This window comes from Ipomoea triloba, chromosome 6 (assembly GCF_003576645.1).
Source record: "Ipomoea triloba cultivar NCNSP0323 chromosome 6, ASM357664v1".
NCBI classification, from domain to species: Eukaryota; Viridiplantae; Streptophyta; class Magnoliopsida; order Solanales; family Convolvulaceae; genus Ipomoea; species Ipomoea triloba.
This window is the reverse complement of record NC_044921.1, coordinates 8,156,963-8,178,528: the sequence shown is the minus strand read 5'-3', so window position 1 is coordinate 8,178,528 and position 21,566 is coordinate 8,156,963. Positions and strand designations below refer to the sequence as shown.

At 34.7% G+C, this 21,566-nt stretch overlaps 2 protein-coding genes across 5 annotated transcripts; one reads left to right on the top strand and one right to left on the bottom strand.

Moving 5' to 3' along the window:
• Nucleotides 1-5,614: 5,614 nt before the first annotated feature.
• LOC116022494 (putative pentatricopeptide repeat-containing protein At3g15200) lies at nt 5,615-12,814 on the top strand. Of its 4 annotated transcripts, XM_031263217.1 has the most exons (6): nt 5,615-5,833; nt 7,205-7,320; nt 8,094-8,316; nt 8,679-9,022; nt 10,457-12,085; nt 12,544-12,814. In XM_031263217.1, the coding sequence occupies exon 5, from the start codon at nt 10,481-10,483 to the stop codon at nt 12,041-12,043; it is 1,563 nt and encodes a 520-aa protein (XP_031119077.1). In that variant the 5' UTR covers nt 5,615-5,833; nt 7,205-7,320; nt 8,094-8,316; nt 8,679-9,022; nt 10,457-10,480; the 3' UTR covers nt 12,044-12,085; nt 12,544-12,814. The 4 variants fall into 4 exon arrangements, with proteins under 4 accessions (XP_031119077.1, XP_031119076.1, XP_031119075.1 ...); XM_031263216.1 differs by lacking the exon at nt 12,544-12,814 and having other exon boundaries at nt 8,871-9,022; nt 10,457-12,226; XM_031263215.1 differs by lacking the exon at nt 12,544-12,814 and having other exon boundaries at nt 8,863-9,022; nt 10,457-12,226.
• A 1,711-nt stretch (nt 12,815-14,525) lies between these two features.
• On the bottom strand, nt 14,526-21,191 carry LOC116023790. The gene is made up of 17 exons (XM_031264805.1): nt 20,999-21,191; nt 20,842-20,905; nt 20,644-20,752; nt 20,264-20,326; nt 19,648-19,745; nt 19,116-19,182; nt 18,922-18,993; nt 18,556-18,717; nt 18,209-18,282; nt 17,840-17,937; nt 17,331-17,438; nt 16,354-16,451; nt 16,045-16,182; nt 15,625-15,672; nt 15,352-15,466; nt 15,163-15,263; nt 14,526-14,865 (listed from the first exon to the last, which is right to left on the bottom strand). Exons 1-17 carry the CDS (start codon nt 21,066-21,068, stop codon nt 14,779-14,781), a joined length of 1,572 nt encoding a protein of 523 aa, XP_031120665.1. The 5' UTR covers nt 21,069-21,191; the 3' UTR covers nt 14,526-14,778.
• Nucleotides 21,192-21,566: the final 375 nt, after the last annotated feature.

Below are 21,566 nucleotides of genomic sequence, written 5' to 3'. Positions count from 1 at the left end.
GTATAGAAATCGTGAATGTAGAGTTATGCATGTGTGAATCTGTAATAGAGTTAAGAAGTTCTAGCAACTTGTAGCCCTGTAATGTGTGAATGTGGAGTTCTCAAGTTGTGAATGTGGAGTATAGGACCTGTGAATATAGAGTTTTGAATGTATGAATGTGGAGTTTACAAATTGTGAATGTAGAGTATAGTTACTAAACATATAATCCTGTAATGTGTGAATGCGGAGTTTACAAATTGTGAATGTAGAGTATAGTGTATGTGAATGTAGACCCAGGTCCACCTTGCAAGGTGGACCTGGGTCCACGGCATAACAACCCCAATTTTATTTAATTCGGAATTGGACCAATTTAACTGGATAATTTAATTAATCCAAATAAATCAATAATCAACCCAATTACATCAAAATGAAGCACAAAACATACGAATCAACCCATTTTTCGACTTCAAATTTTTTGTATCTACAAATTGCCCCCTTGAGATTTGTCGAGACCTGCTACTTGATGTACTTAGAACAAAGAAGTTTCGTAATTTAATTAAAGTCTGATCATCTAGGATTATACTTTAATGCATCTTCATTGTCCATAAACTAAACCCAAAACCACTTCCAATCGGCAAGTTATTGTGTGGACCATGGTCCACATAGTGCTGTGTGAGTCATAATAAAAAGTACATTTTTAATATTCTAAATGTACATTATTTGTGTATTGAATGTACATTATATTGTATAATGTATATTCAGTACACAAATAATGTACATCCCCTGAATACAATGTACACTTTTTAATATATTAAAAGTACATTATTTTTATACTGAATGTACATTATTTGATAGTATGGTCCACACAACTTTATAGACCATGGTCCACACAATAATGATTGCTTCCAATTATGTTGGGCCTCGTGCATATAATTTGGTAAATTATGCTATGGACCCTGGACCAAATCCATGTTTACAATTTTAGAATTCTATATTCACAATTTTAGATCTTAATATAATAAATTACATTACTCAATATTCACAATTTTGTTATATAAATTCAAAAATTGTGTTATACTATTGAATATATCTGAACTTGTGAACATAGAGTTTTAAAATTGTGAACATAGAATTCTGTAATTGTAAATATAGATTTAAAAAATTGTGAACATCGAAGTTAAAAAATTGTGAACATAAAATTCTACAATTATGAATATATAGTACTAAAATTATGAATAGGAACCTGATCCATTATAAACTCCAAGTATTAGGCCTTCCCCAATAGTTAAAACTTGGGTGTAGATTTTGAGGTGTTTTTGTAAGTGTGATTAGGAAAGAGAAAATGAAGGGAGGAAAAAAAAAAAGAAAAGGAAAAACAAAAAACAAAATAAAAACTGAAATAAAAAATTTAAAAAAAATAATAATTTACGCGCCCGCCTGGACAGCGTGAGGCGTGGAATGAATAAATGGTGGGGCCCATTGTTAACCTGCAAAATCCCAACCTGTCTGGACAAAAATCCCATTGCCATGTAAGCTATTCTTATTTGTTGTGAGACTTTAATTCAAATTTTGTGTCAAAATTTACTATTGTGGAGGGCGTTATCAAAATCCAAACCCTGGACGCAAATCCTAACTCCAACAGAATTTAAGCTCACCATAATCTCAGTCATATTAGGACTGTAGAGTCTTAATTGAACTCCAAACTTTAAATATCAATTGACTTCGAATTCCAACTAATCTTGAATCCCAACTTCACTCTGAATCCAAAATTAATTGCCAAGAAATCTTATAAATAGGGCATTCAACATAACAAACTTCACCCGTGAATCAAAGAAGGACCTGAGCATAGGAAGAAATCAAGAACTGTGTCCAAGATTTTCGCACAAAGGTAATCTTGTTACTTCTTTGAACTTCCCTTGATAATTTTGCTTCTACTCTGCACTGCTTCTCGCACATTATGGCCTCGCGCTCCACACTGCTCTTACCGGAGTTTTGCCGGAGAGGATAGAGTGAACGGGAAATCTGCCATAGAACCCAAGAACATAAACCCTAGCTCAAAGAGCATACAGGAAAATTTGTGATGGGATCCAAGAGCATAAAAATGCGCTTGCCATTCTCTTCTGCTGCTGCCTTGAGCGTTTCTTGTGATTTTTTTCCTCGCCGAAACTCCACCGGAAAGGTCTTGCTAGCGCCACGACTTTATTGTCAGAAAAGAAAAACTTTTGGCTTGAGAGGATACAGAGACACGTTTACTCAGGGAAGTAAAATTTCGGACAAGCTCCATGCCTATTTTGATTTTGTGAATTTGCTTTGCTTTTCAATCTTTTTCCTTGTACGAATTTTAATACCTGACACATATCACATGGGCTTGGAAGAAATTAGTTTAACCCTTCCACACAATCCACTCTAATTTTTCTAGCATGGGGCAGTAACTTGATTTGAAACCAATGTCCCACTTTCTTCTTTTTAATCAAGATGCACATATATATAGTTATGTTTGTACATGATTACTATGTACGTACATAACATAAATATATGTGAACTAATTTATGTTTACTTCCCCAATATGTCTCCTCTTAATTATTGGCAAACTTGTTCTTCCCCTATTGCACAAATTCAAAATCATGAATTTTTAGGATCACACGCACCCCAATGGTCAAAAAAGTCTCATTCTAATGAATAGTAGGATGACCGTAAGGTTACATTGACTGTTGACTTGCCTCTTCTTGTGTAACAACCCTTGCCAGCATTAATAGTATCATGCCGCAAAAGCAATTGGACCTCCGAGTACGACATTCTTCCATCTAAAGTTTGGACACTGCAACCTGGTATACTCCACGAATCCTTCACATGCACATTCCCGTCATTAGGAAAACACATACTTGATGGCAAAGTTTCTTGGAGCAAGCACTTAAATTTTGATGGTGAATTTTCTTTCACCAAGGGCTACTGGGGATGGGTTGAGGACATACTCAACCACATTGATAAGACGCTTAGGAAAGGGTCAATATATGATGTTGTGTATGCATCGTTATTCACATATGATTGCAACACCAACATCATCCAAGCCTTTTGCAAACCATGGTGCCCATTAATGAACACCTTAGTTACATCACAAGGCGAATCAACTATCTCATCGGGACTTGCACATGCTTGGTGGATTATCCTTACTTGGTGAATCATATGATGAATGCATTCCCACCACTTTAGAGCTAAACAAGACTCACAACAACGCTCACTTTTCATCTATGAGTTGCTCATACCTACTTGCTGCTTTCCATCACTTGAGTAAATAAGAAGTTAACTCTCCTTAGTGTGGCTATCAGCATATTTCAACTTCTTGTTTACTCAATGATGAAAAGCCGCAAGTAGGTATAAGTAACTCTTAGATGAAAAGTGAGCATTGTTGTGAGTCCTGTTTGGCTCCAAAGCGGTGGGAATGCATTCATCATATGCTTCGCCAAGTAAGGGTAATCCACTAAGCATGTGCAAGTCCCGGAGTGAGATAGTTGATTCGCCTTGTGATGTAACTAAAGTGTTCGTTAATGGGCACCATGCTTCGCAAAAGGCTTGGATGATGTTGGTGTTGCAATCATATGTGAATAATGATGCATACACAGCATCATATATTGACCATTTCCTAAGTACCTTGCTAAAGTGGCTGAGTATGACCTCAGCCCATTCCTAGTAGCCCTTGGTGAAAGAAAATTCACCGTCAAAATTCAAGTGCTTGCTCTAAGAAACTTTGCCATCAAGTATGCGTTTTCCTAATGACGAGAATGTGCATGTGAAGGATTCGTGGCGTAGAGCAGGTTGCAGAGTCCAAACTTTAGATGGAGGAAGGTCGTACTCGAGGGTCCAACTGCTTTCGCGGTACGATACTGTTAATGCTAGCAAGGGTTGTTGCACTAGAGGTGGGTCAATGGTCAATGTAACCTTATGTTCGTCACTACTATTCGTTAGTATGAGACTTTTCTAACCATTGTGATGCGTATGATCCTGAAAATTCATGATTTTGAAATTGCAGCAGTACAAGAGCAAGTTTGTCAGCAATTAAAAGGAATTGAAATTTATCCACTACGTACCTAATATGGGTGATATATTGTGTACGTACATCATTGAGCTAAGCAGTAAAGGATGAGCATACTAGCATACATTATTGTAAGTGTACAAATGATACACATTTTACTCTTTTTATATTTGCTAAATTATTTGTCAAAACTTAGATTATTTTTTAAACTATTATTTTTAGACAGAATGTTCAAAATTATGCTAACAGTTTTTCTACATAGATGAAGTCGTCAAGAAAGTTTTTAAATGAGTGGTTCTCATTTTTATAAAGATATATTGAATTATGAGGTCTTCAGGCAAGATTTGAATATGTGATGCTCATTATTTCAAAAGGTATTATAACTAAACTCAAAGGTTGTTGCATCAAGGATTATTACTATAAATAGCGTGGAAGTCATATGAAGCGAAGCAGCCTTTGTTCTTATTAGTACTGGTCATTTGGAGAATTCGTACTGGAAACCTACTAAGCCTTTATTTTGATTAGTCTTGGCCATCATTTGAAGAATTCGTACAGTGAAACTACATCATTGAAAGTCTAATCATAGCAATTCGTAGGTGAATTGCATGCAGCATATTGTAAAGCCAATCTCCATACATTTTGTTTCTCCATTCTCTACTTATTAAGGCATATATATACGAATAGCTTTATTATACTTGGAAGAGGAGATAGAGCTTTCATTATTAAGATTTTGATGATTTGTGATGATGAGCCTTGATGATTAGGGATGGCAATGTGTTGACACTTTTATTGGGATCCACGAAATGAAGATAACCTATAATATCTTACCATGTCAGAGAGTAAAAGTGGGGGAGTAGAAAATGAGGGTCATGTGGTAGAGGGTCATGTGGTAGAACTTAAATATTACTAGTTATTGTCCCGTGCGATGCATGGACAAATTTGTAAAAATATATAAGTTATTTGTTATAGTAAAATATTATAATAATTAAAGTTAAATTTATATAGTATTATTTATAAATTATAAAAAAAATGGGATTTTTAGTATACAAAGGTATAAAAGAATGATGACGAAGACACAGATCTTTGATGAAGCTTTAAGCTCCCTGAAGGAACATAGTTTCATAGTTATGAAACAGTCTGCGATTCAAATTTTCTATAGCATAGTTAGAAAAATTGTTTATATGTCTGACTGTAAGGAATGGTTTACCATTTCATTGATCATTGATGTAAACGTTTTATGTTATAAATTAATGGAATAGCTACGTTTACCTTAAAAAAAAAGAAAAAAACTTAAAATGTATGTCTAATTACATTAAAATTTTAAGGGTAAAATGTCAATTTAACATTTTAGAGAGAAAATTTGTCAAAAAGTGCTATATGCACATAAAATATGGAAAAAAAGTGTCATTTTCACTATACATATAACAATTTAGAAGCATACATATATTTATATATATAATTATGACATCTAGAGTGCAAAGTGCAAACCTTATAGGGCCTGTTTACTAACATAAAACTGTTTTCTATGTTCTGTTTTCCAATTTTTCAAAATTTGAAAATTTCCCGTTAGTAAACGGTCTTTTTTTTTTTTTTTTTTCACGCCCTCACTCCCTCAATCCCTCAGCCGATCTGCAGTCTATCACTCCATCTGTCCATCTGCGCCTCAGTCCCTTGCCTAACCGGAGTCACTACCGTCCCTCGCCACACCGCCCTCACGCTAAAGCTTCAAGCCGCCGTCACGCAGTCCGAGCTCCATTGTCGGTCGCCAGTCCAGGCTCCAGCCGTGTCCCGCCGGTCACGCCACTGCCTATCCTCACCCACTATGTAAATTCAACGGCTACACTCCTTGTTCTTGAAATATGCATCTTTGATTTCAATTTTCTCGATTTTTTCTTTTATTCAATTTTTTGCCTCTCCTCTCCTTTAGCTTCCTTTATATTTATCTTATGTCAGATTCCTCTTCCTCTTGCATGTTGTTCTATTGTTGATTTTTTGATTTATCTATGTTCCCTTAGATTGGTCTCAGAATCAAGTTATACACAGCTCTTTGGTTATGTGTGTTTGGACAAATATTCTTAATTTCCAGCGAACACCAAATTTCAAATTACTTGTAGGTTTACTTATGTATTACCTTTTTCAGATTTAACTGGAATTATACTTTTTCCATTTAAATTACTTGTCCTCTTTACTTTAACATAGTATTTGGTCCTTGCTGTCTGTAAGAAGTTCACATAAACTGAGTTAAAGTTTCAAACAATGACACTGTTTTTAAATTACAACTCTAGTATTGTGCATAGGTAATTTATTATCCAATAGCTTACCTTCCAAATTTAAGTCTGATATGACCCTTAGCTTGATATCTGACATTAGTTGAATTATTTTGTTGAGTTCTTTTCTCTCATGGGGTGATCCTGTTTTTCAAATTTATTTTTAATAGTTTTTTATTTATAATTTAAACACAGTGTTTCTTGAACTTAGCACATTTCACAACACTGTTTGTTGCTTTCTCTAAAATACTCTATTTTTAATTTGCAAATAAAATTTTGCAAATTCTATTTCATTTTCTCATTTTCTCTGCATATTATACTTTTTTCTTTTTTTTTTTTTCATTTTATGTGAAATTTCTATTACTCCGTATTAGATAGAAAGAAAAAAAAAACATCAATGTTAAAAGTCATTTTACTTATTTGTTTAAATTATAGCAATCCAAAACATAAGATTAAAATGAAATCTTTTTCACATTTATGTTATTGCAAATAACAATATATTTAGTCACAATTTGGTTTTTACTTTAATCTATCATTTTTTTCTCAATAATGTTATAGGTATAAGATTTAATTTAGTATTTGTTCTTTGGTTTTTGATTACCATTTCCAGAATTGAAATCTCTAATACTTTATTTTCCTGATTACATAGCTGCAAATCAAGTTTCTGGAGTGTTGACAAACATATGTAGATTCTTCATAGCATATCCTAAATTAGGAGCTGTAAGTTTGTTCATAATAGAATAAGAACATATTTGGCAATAAATACCTAAAAGACCCATATATCGTATTATGTTTTCTATTTATATATTATTTTTGTTGCATAATGCACTACTTCTATACAATATCTCTCATTTCTGCTAACCTCAATACTTTTGATCTGCTTGCAAAGTATTGCACTACACCTCTTATGTTTAATGATGATATATAGGTAATATTTGTAATGATCCAATAGCTTTCTTGTTGAAGCATTTCCTTCAGTTGAATGGGCCTCCTTTGAAAGATTAAATTGAACAGATTCTGAAGAGTGGCATTCTTGCAGAAGAGGTATCATTCAACTGTCTTCCTTTTTTTTTTTGTTTTTTTCCATAAATGAGTAACTGTTTTCAAATCTTAACAAACTAATGTACTTAGAGGTTTGTTAGAAACAATTAGATTTTATATACATTTTAAACATTTAAAACAAAATCAAATCCATGCAGATTGGTAAATCCAAAATTTTTTTCAGATGTTTTTTAACTTATTCAGTTTATATATGCATAATTTGGTGGCTACTTTGTTCATACCTATTTTTTTAATTTTAAATCATGGGGATGGAATTGGAAGGCAGCCCCTCCCAAAAAAATAAAATTAAGGCCATGGATATTACCGGGATCTCCCTTTGCTTTGCTTCAAAATGAATAGGACCTGAGATAAAAAATCAACAGAAATCATTTTAAAAACACCAAAAATTGCAAATTAAAGTGTATACCTTTCAAGTAGCAAAGGATACATCGCATGTTTGCTAATTTGTTGCTGAGCAAGGCCTTTCTGCATTCATCATCTTTTTGTTAGAAGCTAGCAATGCTTCCAGTCAGGTTTATCAACTGCATTGATAATAATAATAATAATAATAATAATAATAATAATAATAATATAGATAATATAGATATAGATATAGATATATATATATATAGATATAGATATAGATAGATATTATTTGTCTAATTCAATTTGTTTAGTGATGCAAAAATTATTACAATGCAATATCCTGGTCCATGTATTACATTCGATAATTTTTCCCCTAATCCCTTATTCCGTTCTCGGGCTCTCGGCTTCAGCTTCTCCACTCCACCGTCACGGACGACGGTTCATCACTTCTCCCTCGTCTCTCACTGCCCTCGCTCCTCTGTCCTCACATCCTCAGACGGTCAGACCTCACTTCATCGACTTAGCCATCTCAGCGGCGACCGTACGGGACTCAGCGGTTCTGTGGACCTCACCTCAGCCAGTCAGCCCTCTGCAGCTCTGCTTCACTGAGTCACTGTAAATCCAAGGCTCAAGGTAAATTTTTTATTTATTTTTTACATATTAAAATTAAAAGGGATTTCATACATTATATGCTGCCATTGCTGCGACTCTCTGGATTTCATACATCAAATTTTTACATATTTCATACAAAATCACTTAAAGACTGTTGTTAGTGTTTGAAAATTAATTCTGGAGTCTGGACAGTATGTTATTGGGTTTGAAAATTTTAAATTTTCTTTAATTGTTCATTAATATTTTATGTCAATTTTTGAGAAATAACCAAAGAAGTTACTGTTTTGTATCAATGTTTGAGAAAATTAACCCTGGAGTCTCAATTATTGCACAATAGAAAAGTATTAATTCTGGAATAATTTGTTAATCTTTTGGTTTTTCAGTAACCGAAAGAAACAGGCAATCTGTTGGTTATAGCATTTACTTCGGTCGGGTATGACAGTCAAAAATTCCAATTGTTTTTTTGGTCTGTTATGTAGCCGACCGTTAGCTCACCCTAGTTAGGTGTTTGAGTGTTTCTGCTTCCGGTCTCTGCCTCTTCTATTGTTTGTAATCTGAAATTTCCAGCCTTCAAGGCTGGAAGTCGAAGACTGGAAATTCAGAGCCAAGCTACTTCCCCAACATTGTTCTCGAGTCTCCAAAAAAAGTATTCGAGATCGAGAAGCCATTGAAGGAACTCTTGCTCTCATTTCCAGCTCAGGAAATCAATATTGGTCACCTGCTTCATGTAAGTCTCTGTTTGTATTAGTGACAATCTTAGCATATCCAATTTCAAATTCTGATAGGCTTTTGATGATTGTGTGTGATGTTGATCCTTCAAATTTATGATTTCTTTATTCAACACCATTAGCTTGTTTTCTTTGGGACTCTGAGAACATCATTTACTTTTCTGGATTGGTGTCTGAATATGTTCATATTCATGATGATTGGTTTCTGAAGTAAATAAATTTAACAATGCAAAGAAGTAATTTCATTTTCCAAGAAAATTGCAATCCAGACTCTGAAGGAGAGAATTGAGGGAGTCACATTTGCCTACTCTTGCATTAGATCCCTTCATTCTTTAATAGAAATGGTTGATTAAGGGCATTAAAAGTGCCATTGGTTCTATTCTAGTGTTCCATGACTCGTTATGAGGTGTAAATTCCAGCACACCAATTTACTTATTCTCTTTATCATTTTTGTTTTGAGATACAAGCTTTTCTGTTTTCAATATACTAGCTGGATTGTTGGTTCATAACAAGTTTACCCAAAAAAAAAAAAAATTGAAAGGATTTTCCCTTATAAATAGGGTGGTAATATAGTTTTGAAGAAGGGGCTGCAATGCTGCATTGGATGATATGGAGGATTTGGGGTTCTTATATACCTCCTTTGGTACTAGAATATTATAGTTCCATTGATCTTTTCTTGTTTTCATATGAACAGACTATTTTCATATGAACAGACTCAACTTCTATTTCTATGTTTTAATTGCTTGAGGACATTTCTATGTAATGAGAATTGCTCTAACCCTAGAAAATAGTTAATGCTTAAGTTGGTCTATGTGTGTCTCATACCAAAATATGTGGTCACAAGTCTTTCTTTTCCTCTTTATTGAATTGGTGAGTGTGCTCACAGAACGCTATTATGAGTATTTGGATGTTGTTACAAACTTTTAAAGTTATTTTAGATTCTTATAATTTAAATGTTTGGACTTTGGACTATGTGATGTTTGGACTTTGCTATTTGCCTATTTTAAATATGTATTGTTGACTTGTTGTTTGGACTTATTTTGGGTTGAGACTTGAGAAATTTGAAATATACATTATTGGTTTGTTTGTATTTTAAAATTTAAATTATAAGTGAAAATAAATAAATAATTATTTCCCTAGAAAACTAGGAAATGTTGGGAATTGGGATTCCCAAACTGAACCGAAGTCTGAAAATGGGACTTTTCTTTTAAAAATGAACTGAAAGAGTTAAATAAATTGACCCAGATTTTCCACATATCAGCCATTTTTAAGAGCTTAGGAAATTGAAGATATGCAAATCTTCTTAGTTGGAATAACTTTTCTTCATTGCATCAATTTATTTTTATTGCTCCCTGAAGCTAACTGAAATGAAGGATTTTTTTTTTTTAAAGAGCAAGTTATGAATTGTCAAACGGTTTTTTTTTTTTTTGAAGGGCAATCGATATTCAAACCTCAGCATGTTGGCGGAAACACTCTCCCGGGGAATCCAACGTTGTTTCAAATCCAAACCGGTTTCCCAAAACCTCTTTCCTTTATCAACCTTCATTAGACACAGTCATTGCTTTCCCGACCGGAGCTTTGAAGATTTCCCGGAGAACTGCCGCGAACTCGCCCACACTGATCGCACTCTGGACCCAGAGTCCACTTCAAGCGGCGCCACCGCTCTCGAAATTCAAACCATTCTCAAGCTTCAGGCCAACAAATCGATCACTGGAATACATAGCTCTATCAGCGAAAGAAGTTTTGCCTTGACGGAGGAGTTGGTTCTCGATGTGCTTAAACGGCACCGTTCTGATTGGAAGCCAGCATATGCATTCTTCAGTTGGGTGCTAGAAGGGGGAAACCGCACTGGGTACTCGCCGGGGTCTGGTGTTTACAATGAAATGCTCAACATTATGGGAAAAATGAGACGTTTTGATGAATTGAACCAGGTGCTCGACGTAATGTCTGAAAGAGGAAATTTGTTCAGTGAAAGAACATACGGCATTGTTGTTAACAGGTATGCGGCAGCTCACAAAATTGAAGAAGCTATACAATTTTTGTACAAGAGGAAAGAGCTTGGGCTAGAGATTGATTTAATTGCTTTCCAAATACTGTTATTGTCATTGTGCCGGTACAAGCACGTTGAGGCAGCAGAGTTCTTGTACCATAACAAGAAAAAGGAGTTCAGGGATGAGATCAAAACGAGAAACATTATCTTGAATGGCTGGTGTGTTTTGGGGAGATTACGGGAAGCCAAGAGGTTTTGGAATGATATTGTGACTTCTAAGTGCAAGCCTGACAAGTTTACATATGGGATATTCATCAATTCATTGTGTAAGGCTGGAAAAATAAGCACAGCAGTGAAATTGTTTCAGGCCATGTGGGAGAAAGGGTGCAAGCCAGATGTGGCTATCTGCAATTGCATCATTGATGGGTTGTGTTTCAAGAAGAGGATTCCTGAGGCTCTTGAGATTTTCCGAGAAATGAATGAGAGAGATTGCTTACCAGATACTGCTACTTACAATTCATTGATCAAGCATATGTGCAAGATCGGGAGGATGGAGAAGGTGCATGAGCTTTTGGGGGAGATGGAAGAAACCGGCAAGGGCTGTTCACCAAATGCTAGAACTTACGGTTACTTGATAAAGTCTGCGAAGAATCCAGAGGAAGTTTCACAGATCTTGGAAAGAATGGAGAAGAAAGGGTGTAAGATGATAGGGGATACTTGCAATCTGTTGTTGAGGCTGTATATGAATTGGGATCTTTATGAAAGATTGAAAACTACTTGGGATGAGATGGAAAGGTGTGGACTTGGACCTGATCAGCGATCTTACACGATTATGATTCATGGCTTGTTTGAGAAAGGAAGGTTAGAGGATGCATTGCAGTATTTCGATGAGATGACATCGAAGGGAATGGCACCAGAGCCGAGGACAAAATTGTTGGTGGATGCCATGAACATTACCTTGAAAGACAAGGGAATTGGCTCAGAGAAGGTGGGAACAAAGAACAATGCAAAGAAGCATACGAGAAACTGAAAGTAATGTCTTAACCTTCAACAAAACCAGCCTAAGGAAGAGGTAACAACCAATCTATCATCAATATTGAGATGCTCTCCCAAATGCATGTGTTCAGTACTTTGCTATGAATAATAGAGTTTTTATATTTAAGTTCACTTATTTTCTTGTGAAGGGTTGTGTCACTTATACACACACACAAAATATATATATAGGCTCGCGAGCCTATAATATATATACAATGTTTATCTTTTGGTTATTTTTATTTTTTCCATTTGTTTTGATTTCATAAATTGCTTGTGTTAGACTAATCCTGTTTTCATTTCTGCTGAGGCAGGATATGTTAAATGAAAATTATCAAATCAAATTCCATACACTCTTCACTGGTATTAGATGCCTTGCCTTTTTCTTACTTTTTATCCCACTTTTCTTGAAATGTTTTTGAGTATGTTGAGTATTAATATGTATAAAGAAGCACCTGCCATATCATATCATATCATGAACTGTTTATGCTTTGCTAGATAGAAGAATATGACTGCTTTCATGGACGCAGGCTTATGTTCATTTCTCAAGCACTGTATTTTGGATTCTTTGGGGTCCAACTACGGTGGTATGATTTTAATGGAGCAGTTAGTTCATTTCATTTGGTGTTATTTGTCTAAGTTTATTGACGAAATTCATCATTACATATTAATGTTCAGTTAAATGATTTGCATGAGACATGCCAGGTTGTAGATTCCACTTTCTAAAACACACATTTGATCGAAATATAACCACATGAATTTCACTTTTTTCCACTGATCTTAAGATACCAGGCTTTTCATTCATACTTGTGATTTAATTCCAGGAAATTCAAGCTCTTTTGATGGACTGGTTTTGCCATCACTTGCCAAATTAAGAACCATGTAACTAATGTTGTTGAGTTTTTGTAATTTTTTGGTTTGTCTGATTTATTTGATCTTATAACTTATGCGATAATTCATTTTGAAGGTTTGTACCAAATGAACTTCTGTAGTCATTTAGATTATTTGATAATGAAGGTTTTAGATGTTTTAGTCCTTTCCTTTTGGACTTTTAACTTATTTTTTAAGTTTTTATTGTTGGAACATAAGTTTTATATTTTATTTTGGACTCTAAATTTTATCAAGTTTTTATTATTTATATATGAACGCATCAATTTATATTATTAATTGTAGTGTGAAGCTAAATATGTCAAACTTGAGCTTGAAAGTTCAAGCAATCTGACTTGAACTCGAGCTCAAGCTCAAAAATTTGACCTCAATTCGAACCAATCGAGTTGAGTCGAGTTTGAGCTACATAAAAATTTGTGAGCCTAATTAGCGCTTCAGTTTTTAACGTCTAACGATTTGACTCCTTTGTAATTATAGAGAAGTGTAATATTTATGAAAAATGATACTTGTAAAGATCTCGATTTGTCTCATTGGTTTATAGATGACGATCTCTTAAAAGTTTTGTCAATTTTTTAATCATGTTTCAACATTTTTTACATAAAATATTTATTGAAAACATTACATAATGTGAGGCCATTTTGGTATTAAAATAAAGAATTAATCTCATTTTTTGTCTTAGATTTATAGCGCAAATTATATTGTGGACCATGATCATAACTGATATTGCAGTTGTGTTGAACGGATACTGCAGTTGTGTTGAAAAGATACTGCAGTCGCACGGAACAGAGGTCATTCATTCGTTCAATACAATTGCAATATCTTTTCAACACGTAGTATCTTTTCAACACAACTGCAGTATCCGTTCAACACAACTGCAGTTTCAGATGGATGACACAGTATTTGTTCTGCGCAACTGCAGTTCCCTTTCAACACAACTGCAGTATCCTTTCAACACAATTGCAGTATCAGTTCAACACAACTGCAGTATCAACCATGACCCATGGTTCACAATGCATTGTGAACCATGGTCCACAATATAACGACGCATTGTGAACCATGGTCCACAATATAACGACTGAATTTATAGGTGATAATCCACTTTTAGTCTTTTATTTTCAGAACACCACTTTTAGTGAGTATTAATTCCAATGGCACGTTAAATATTTACACTTGTAGAATTGTGTTAACTGCCTGTTAGTTAATTTCTAACCTGAACATTACTCGAATCAAATAACCAACAATAGGAAATCGTATTATAATTGTCAGTATAATTTGTAAATTGATGAACTAGTTTATTTTCTATAAATAGAATTCCTAAAATTAGGGAGAAAAATTTTAGGAAGGTTGAATCCTTTCCTAATGAGTAATGAGGTGTTATTCTCTCAACAAATTTGTAGCTAATATTACTATTTAAAGGGGATGTGTAAGGTCATTACAGTTGAAGTTTTCCAAGAGCTTATTACAAAGAAGATTAGCTCAAATTATATTTTAGAACTATTTCATAAAATTGTTTTACAAAATCAAAATAGGTGATAGATTGAATATAGTAAATCATTAAACTTTGTAATTATAAAAGTGAAAAGTTTTGGGTGTGACCAGCAAATTAGAGGTATTGTCCTAATCAAGAGAGACTCAGTTGATACCCTGAAAAAATTTTATCTTGTTATCCTACTGTATAAACTGACAATAATGAGATGTGATCTCACACTCACTAGAATCAATTCAAAATGGCATGCCAACCAAGTATAAAACTAACTCCACTACATCCGGTCCTTAATTTCCCAATAAAACAACGTAACATGGTAAGTACTCTTAACCTGTTACATGAACACACTGTAGAAGACCCTAAAACCTCTGCTCTGTCGTCACAACAGGCTGAGCTTCAGCATGCTTTCTTCCCAGGTAAGGACCACTTCTAATAGCTTCCTCCAGCTGTGAAGATCATAAAAAACTAGTGTTATGATATACACAATTCAAATCTTTTCTTTCTTGGGGGGTGGGGGGCATTAATCATGATTGCAATGAGCTACGGAAATTCTAATGTATAAAGAGAGTTATATTTCATGTGAAACATGTACACCATCCTGATTAGGAATGATGGTTGGGGTCTATATCTGTTAGGCAAAATCTCTTATTAAAACCCAGTAATATTTCTATGGATGGACCAATCACAAATTATCCGCAGAGGAAATAAAATATCTAAAGTTTTTTAGATCATGGCGAGTCTACCTTTGTAGCTAGACCAGAATGTGCAGGGTCACTCATTAGTTTACTGGATGAGGTGAAAGACTTGTATACTGCCTCACAACACTTGTGCCGAGCTTCCATACCTAAGAGTTACCAAATTTCCAGAATTTACAAGGATTAGAAAACATCAGAGTATTCATCATAAACAGAATTGATGTACAAAATATAGACCTATCTTTTCTGTTTCATTATATTTGTCGGTAACAATATCTACAATTTCTTGTCTAGATATAATCTCTATCAGGCACCAAGGTCGAGCCACCAATCCTGTGATCACTCGATAGCCCTGTCAGGTTGAACTAGAGTTCAGGTACATTGAAATATTTAAACAAAAGAAATAATGCAAGGCCTATACTGGTTGCTAGGTATCTTTATAAGAATTGTAAGACAAAGCAATAAAAAGAGAGGAACAATAAGTCTTTGGTCAAATAGAAAGGTACTCACAGCAAGACGAATTTCTGAATCCTGTTGAAGAACTGATAGGAGGAGGCCCTGTCACAAGTCACAATTATAGATGCAGCCAAGGCACTACACCACTCATAATGAACTCAATTTTGTTTATCTTTTAAAAAAATATACCTAAGGAGGTCAAGAAAATGCACTTAGGCACCATCAGCAGTCAGCACCTATTGGGTTTTACATTACAGACGATTTAACTATTGTGGTGCAGTAAAAAAATATTTCATGGGTTAAAAGGCTAAAAATGAAGTGGGTTTCTGTCAGTGACTGGCTGGCAGCCAGTATCAATACAACAGTGCCAGGATCAAGCTGCCAGCATTCCATTCCATGTTTTCCATTTTTGAAGTCGCAAGTGAGATACAATATCTATATTGTGGTGGTGAAAAGAAATAAAATTAAACTTACAGAAGGTGTCAGTTTAGGAGTCTTTGATGATGTGTCATAGATCAAGCGTCGTAATGACTCTTCTGCATCACCATCCAGTAACACGTCATTTCCAGAACGAGTTTCCCCAACAATGTTTCCAAGAGCATGCAGTGCAGCCTGTATCATGCATTAAAATAAAATAAGAAAAATCAAATTATAGAACAAGCCTTCCCTCGGCCATGTATGTATGGATTCACTTAAGGTATGCATATGGCAACAAAGAATCTAAAAGTTTTTATGCTCAGAGAATAGAGATGTCACGGAAAATGAAAATCCAAGGGTTCTTACCAGTCGTTTACCATGTTGTTGGCAATCAAAAGCAGCATCAATAACATGCCTAACAGGAGCAGGTGAACTCAGTAGTAGTGCAGCAGCTCCTTTCTTGCCTGCAGCACCATGTTATGGCAAGCTAATTTGCAAGTGATTCTTTTAATTTAATTAAAACTAAAGGAGGTATTTCCCCATTTCCTAAGAACCCTCTAGCAACAAACTACCCTTAGCAGGCTTCCCCCTTATTGGCAAAAATGTAAAAAAGTTAAATTTCAAACAGAAATTGTTCATATAGTTAATACAATGGCCTGTGACCCAAATTAGCTAATTCCCAAAAGTCCTATTCAATTAAGTGCATAGGTATTTGCCATTTGTGATGTCAAAGTCCAGCATTTCAAAAACACATGTAGTACTACTTCTAAAGATGACATGTAAACACTAAAGGTGTGGCTCTCACAGTAATCATTATGTTTTTGGGTCCATGGTGCTATTAGCATATACTACATGCAACCCCCATCACTTCAATTAGTAACAACCTTCATCATGATTTTCTAGCCCCGAACATGACATGGGCTGCAAGAAGACTGAGTGATCAACTTTAGGCCTATCCAACTTGGGGTGGCTCCCACAGTAATCATTCTGCATTACATTGAAGCCCTTACTTTCAGACTTTCAATTTGTAACCACTTTCATCAAGCACCAAAACAAGTATAGTCTGTGAGAAGAGATGAACCCTTCATGTTTAGGCCATCAATTAAACTTTTGCAAAGCACATCCAAGTGGGCATCCCCACGCTCATATCTTTCCACAATAGTTAAGTTCTCCTGTTCATATGCCTACCAAAAGCCGGACTACCAACTACCATTTGGAAGTGTATGAAAGACCACTCAGTGACAATTTAATGTACAATTAAATGACATTTGATATACTGTATAAACAAAGCATCTTAGAAAAAAGAATGTCTTAGCTTTACCAGAGGCAAATGATTTACTTACACAAACCAGTTTGACCCAATGCTTCAATTGCACATTCAAATTCGTCTGCATTTTGACTTTCCAGAAAAGCAAACCTCCTATCAATAGCTGAAATGACATTTCTATAACCTATCCAAAATAAAATTATCTCATCCATCAGCCACTTGTAATAATCAGATAACTTGAAAAAGCAATGCAAACATTCCACTAAAAACTCAAAGGTTTGCCATTACAGCATAAACCCCACCACCCACACATCTTACATTGGAAGCATAACTGCTTAAGGATCTTACTGCCTCTTAATGGACAGTTTATCCGGCTTGTGAATATTATTATTATTATTATTTTTTAAATTTTCTTTATTGGGCTGACACCATTTCATTATACCCATCCTTTACTTCATGACAATATTCACACAGATACATGATCTCAGCACATCACCATCCATATTAACTTCAAATACTAACATTAGTCCTTAAAATGCAAAGAGTTGTATGCCCTTGCAAAGAAAGAAAGAATCCTTATCTTACTAGGTTCATCAATAAACAGAAATGCATTGTCGTTGGACAGCACCCTTCCAGTTATCAGCATTGCTCTAGATCTCAAGATTGAGTCAGCAGATGCATTGCTACAGAAGAAGAGAAGGGATAATGAATAATGCATCTTAATAAAACAAAATAAAATTCAATCCTCATCCCTGAAGAAAAAAAATATATATGGAGAACATTGGAAAAGCATAAACAAACAGATGGCAATGAATAGAGTATACCATAGATTACCCAATTATCAAACTACCCCAAAGAACTGAATAAGATGTTAATAAAAATAAATAAATAAATAAATAAAACTTTAAAATAAAATAAGACAGATGCAATGAAATGAAAGTGCCAAAAATGTACCTAATTATTGAACTAAGTAGATAAAGAAGTGTAGTTCTTGACAAGAATTCCATGCTATGCTGAGCTTCAACCAACTTCATTCACCAAGCACATGCAGAAAGAACACGTAAAAGATCAATATGGAACTTGTTCAGGGAGAAAAAACAATGTAGAGATCTCTTTAGTTTTCCCCAGGGCCATTTGAAGCTCTTTCTTAATAAGTTATTTAACTTCAGGTTGCCTACTAGAAAGACAATGATATAGTAGCACCCAGGATCACATGAAAAGATGAAAAATTATGCAAAATTTAAATGATGTTATAGGGGAAATTTGGGAACTATTTAAGGCATGAATTGTAAAAGGCACACCTCATATAAAAGTTCTAATGCGCTCAATGTTACAAGTGTATCATTAGCATTGCCAACTTCTTTCTCCAACAAGCTAAGAAGATTGGCATTGTAGACTTTTGATGCCACGGTGGTAGAAATAGAAAATAACTTCACAATCAATGCTAAAATTCGAACTCGTCCCTGAATATATTGGAGAATCAAAAACAACCAAAAGAATGAAAGGGAAATTTATTATAGGCAATCTCATATGAATTTGCAGTATGGCATATTTAACAATACTGTAATTTATTATCCACCAGAGGCCAACAAGTCCTGGTATTATGTAGATTAATTGCAGTAACAGAAATAAGACTCAAAAATAAATTATCATATTAAGTACTCTACCAGTGAAGAACATTTTGCAGCCAAGTCTCCGAGATCTGTCTGTTCAGTGCTACTTGCGGGAAATATGATATCCTGCAGAAATTTGTCCATTTGACAACAAATTATGCCAAGAAAACTATGAAAAAGAAAATCATTAGAAGCATTATATAAAATCAAGACCACATTGACCAAACGAGTGACAGAACACTACATACTAAGCCTGTTGTAAAGCCAGCCAAATTCTTAATTGCAGCCATAGCTGCTGCTGCAACTTGTTCATCCCTGAAAATAGGCAAAGAATCAATTCCAAGAAACTAAGTAAGAGGAAGGAAAATCATAAAATAATCATTGAAAGCAATACTTCTAATTAGATAACCAGATAATTGGGTGAAGATTGTTAGTAAACAGCTTCTAAGGGTATCATGAATGTTGAATTAAGCAATTTATGCATCTGCTGCTGCCACTAATAGTAAATGTCTTTCAGGAAAAGGCAGCTTGTTCTCACTTTGTAAGTTAAACACTGTAGTAGTAATCTTTAAGACAATTAAGAAAATGTGTAGCAACAATATAACAACACGTGCAGAGATATCAAGGAGCAAAATTGGAGGGAAATTTAATCCAGTCATCCAGTGAGTGTTTCATTTATGTTGTAGAAGGACAGAATCTATGAGACAAATAACCAATAACAAAAAGAGAAAGTGAGCAAAGTTTTGGCCAAGCGGAAGAGATTAGTCAAAAGTACCTTACCCATCAATCAGGCAACGGAGCAATAAAGGATATACACCACTCTGGAGAATGAGATATACAGCAGTAGTTTCATCAGTATTATCCAAAAGGGAAGACACCTGAACATAGTAGTTTCTATGTCAGATTTAAATTAAAGATAGCAGAGAAATCTCTTACACGAAGATGCCAAAGAAAGAACAATACATGCACTCAATAAGTTCCTTAGAATTATTTACTACTCCCCCTAACTGCCCTTGTTCTTCTCAGTGGAAAACAACAATTCAGCTTAGCAATTCAATCAATTTCAAGCATCTGTTAAATCAGCTAATAATTACTACATAATTATGATGATGTGACAATGCTTAGTGTTTTTTAGAAATCATTCAGTCGTGCATATAATCCATTTAAGCATTACAGATCTGCAGTTGTGTTTTGCTACATGTGCATAAATGTCAAGTGTGTCAATTGTAGTTCAGGAAGAAAGTGAGGTTTACAGACAAGAACAGCTTCATTCGAGCAGAAAACTTTGGTAAGCAAACAGAAGAGTCCTACTATCATCAACCAAGTTGAAAGTGCAAATGACATTAGCAACTTTAAAAATCAACCATGGAGCTGAATATATATAAGATGCACTTACTGTTATACAAGCCAATCGCCTGACATTCTGAGATGGTGCACCCAAGCCAGCAACAACGGAAGGCTGAAAAAAAGGAGAGCAGAATAATTCAACTTCCAAAAGTAGAAGTATAATTCAACTAGTGCATCGGATTTTAACAATGTTACTGACATCTTAACTCAAGAAAAACGCATTACCAAACACTAGTAGATGTATAAAATTCATTCATGAGAACATAGTAACAGGACTGGGAACATCAAGCACAAATTCTATCTCCATAGGATTTTTGTTTTCCATTTTCTTTGCTATATTAAAATCACTTAAAATAAAGATAAGCAAGTAAATAGAACACCAACAGAGAAGTGAATTTGCAATGTAAATAACATACAGACATAGAATACCATGAAATGCGGGATCAAAGATGCTCCATATTTAGTTCTGAAAACCTTGTCTAAACAATCAAACAAAGCGTCCTCCAGACCCGGATAATCCGATTTCGTTTGTAAAGCACTGAAAGAAATTGAAAACTTCACAAATAAATAATAAACCGAAAGAAAAGCAAGTCGGATAGGCCCAGAGAAACAGAAGGAGAACGGCACTTGAGAACGGCGAGCAGAGGGAAGCGGTTGAGGAATTCCTGAGCTGAAGCATCAGATTGAGGGCCTGAAATCGGGTGACGACGATGATGATGATGATATGCTGAGATGATTGATGACATTTCTTTATAAAATGAAAATAATGCAGAAAAACTTTTACTGGGGTCATAAGCGAAATCAGTTGCAGCTTGGAGTAGCTGAGCTGCATCAACGGGGTATGCTTCTTCCATGGCGGTGTTGAGAATTGACGCTGAGAAAGAATCACGATAATGCCAATGGGACTTGGTGAGAAACGACTACGAGACTAGAAAGAGAAAACTGTCCGGAAGTCTCAAGTCTCAGGGTAGGGCTTGTGTAGTTGGGTATCTTTTGAAATGTTAGATTACTTATAACTTTTACTTTCTCGTCTAAATTTGTAGGGTACCTTTGAAAAGAAGGAAAATGAGTTTTGAAAAATATTTTCTGGAAAATGAATCATTTTTCTGAAAATAATTTTATTTTGAGTGTTGGATGTATTATGGAAAACTGTCTTTTGTGTGTTTGGTTCATTTTCTGGAAAATGAATAGAATTGTATAATTAAACATTGTAATTGTTTTATTTAAAATATAAAAAATTATAATAGTTATTAAAATAATGGTACTACCTCCGTCCCAAAATAGTTGTCTAGTTCGTTTAACGAGGCTTGACTGAAGTAATATTTAATCCAATTTTTTATATTATTAAGTTT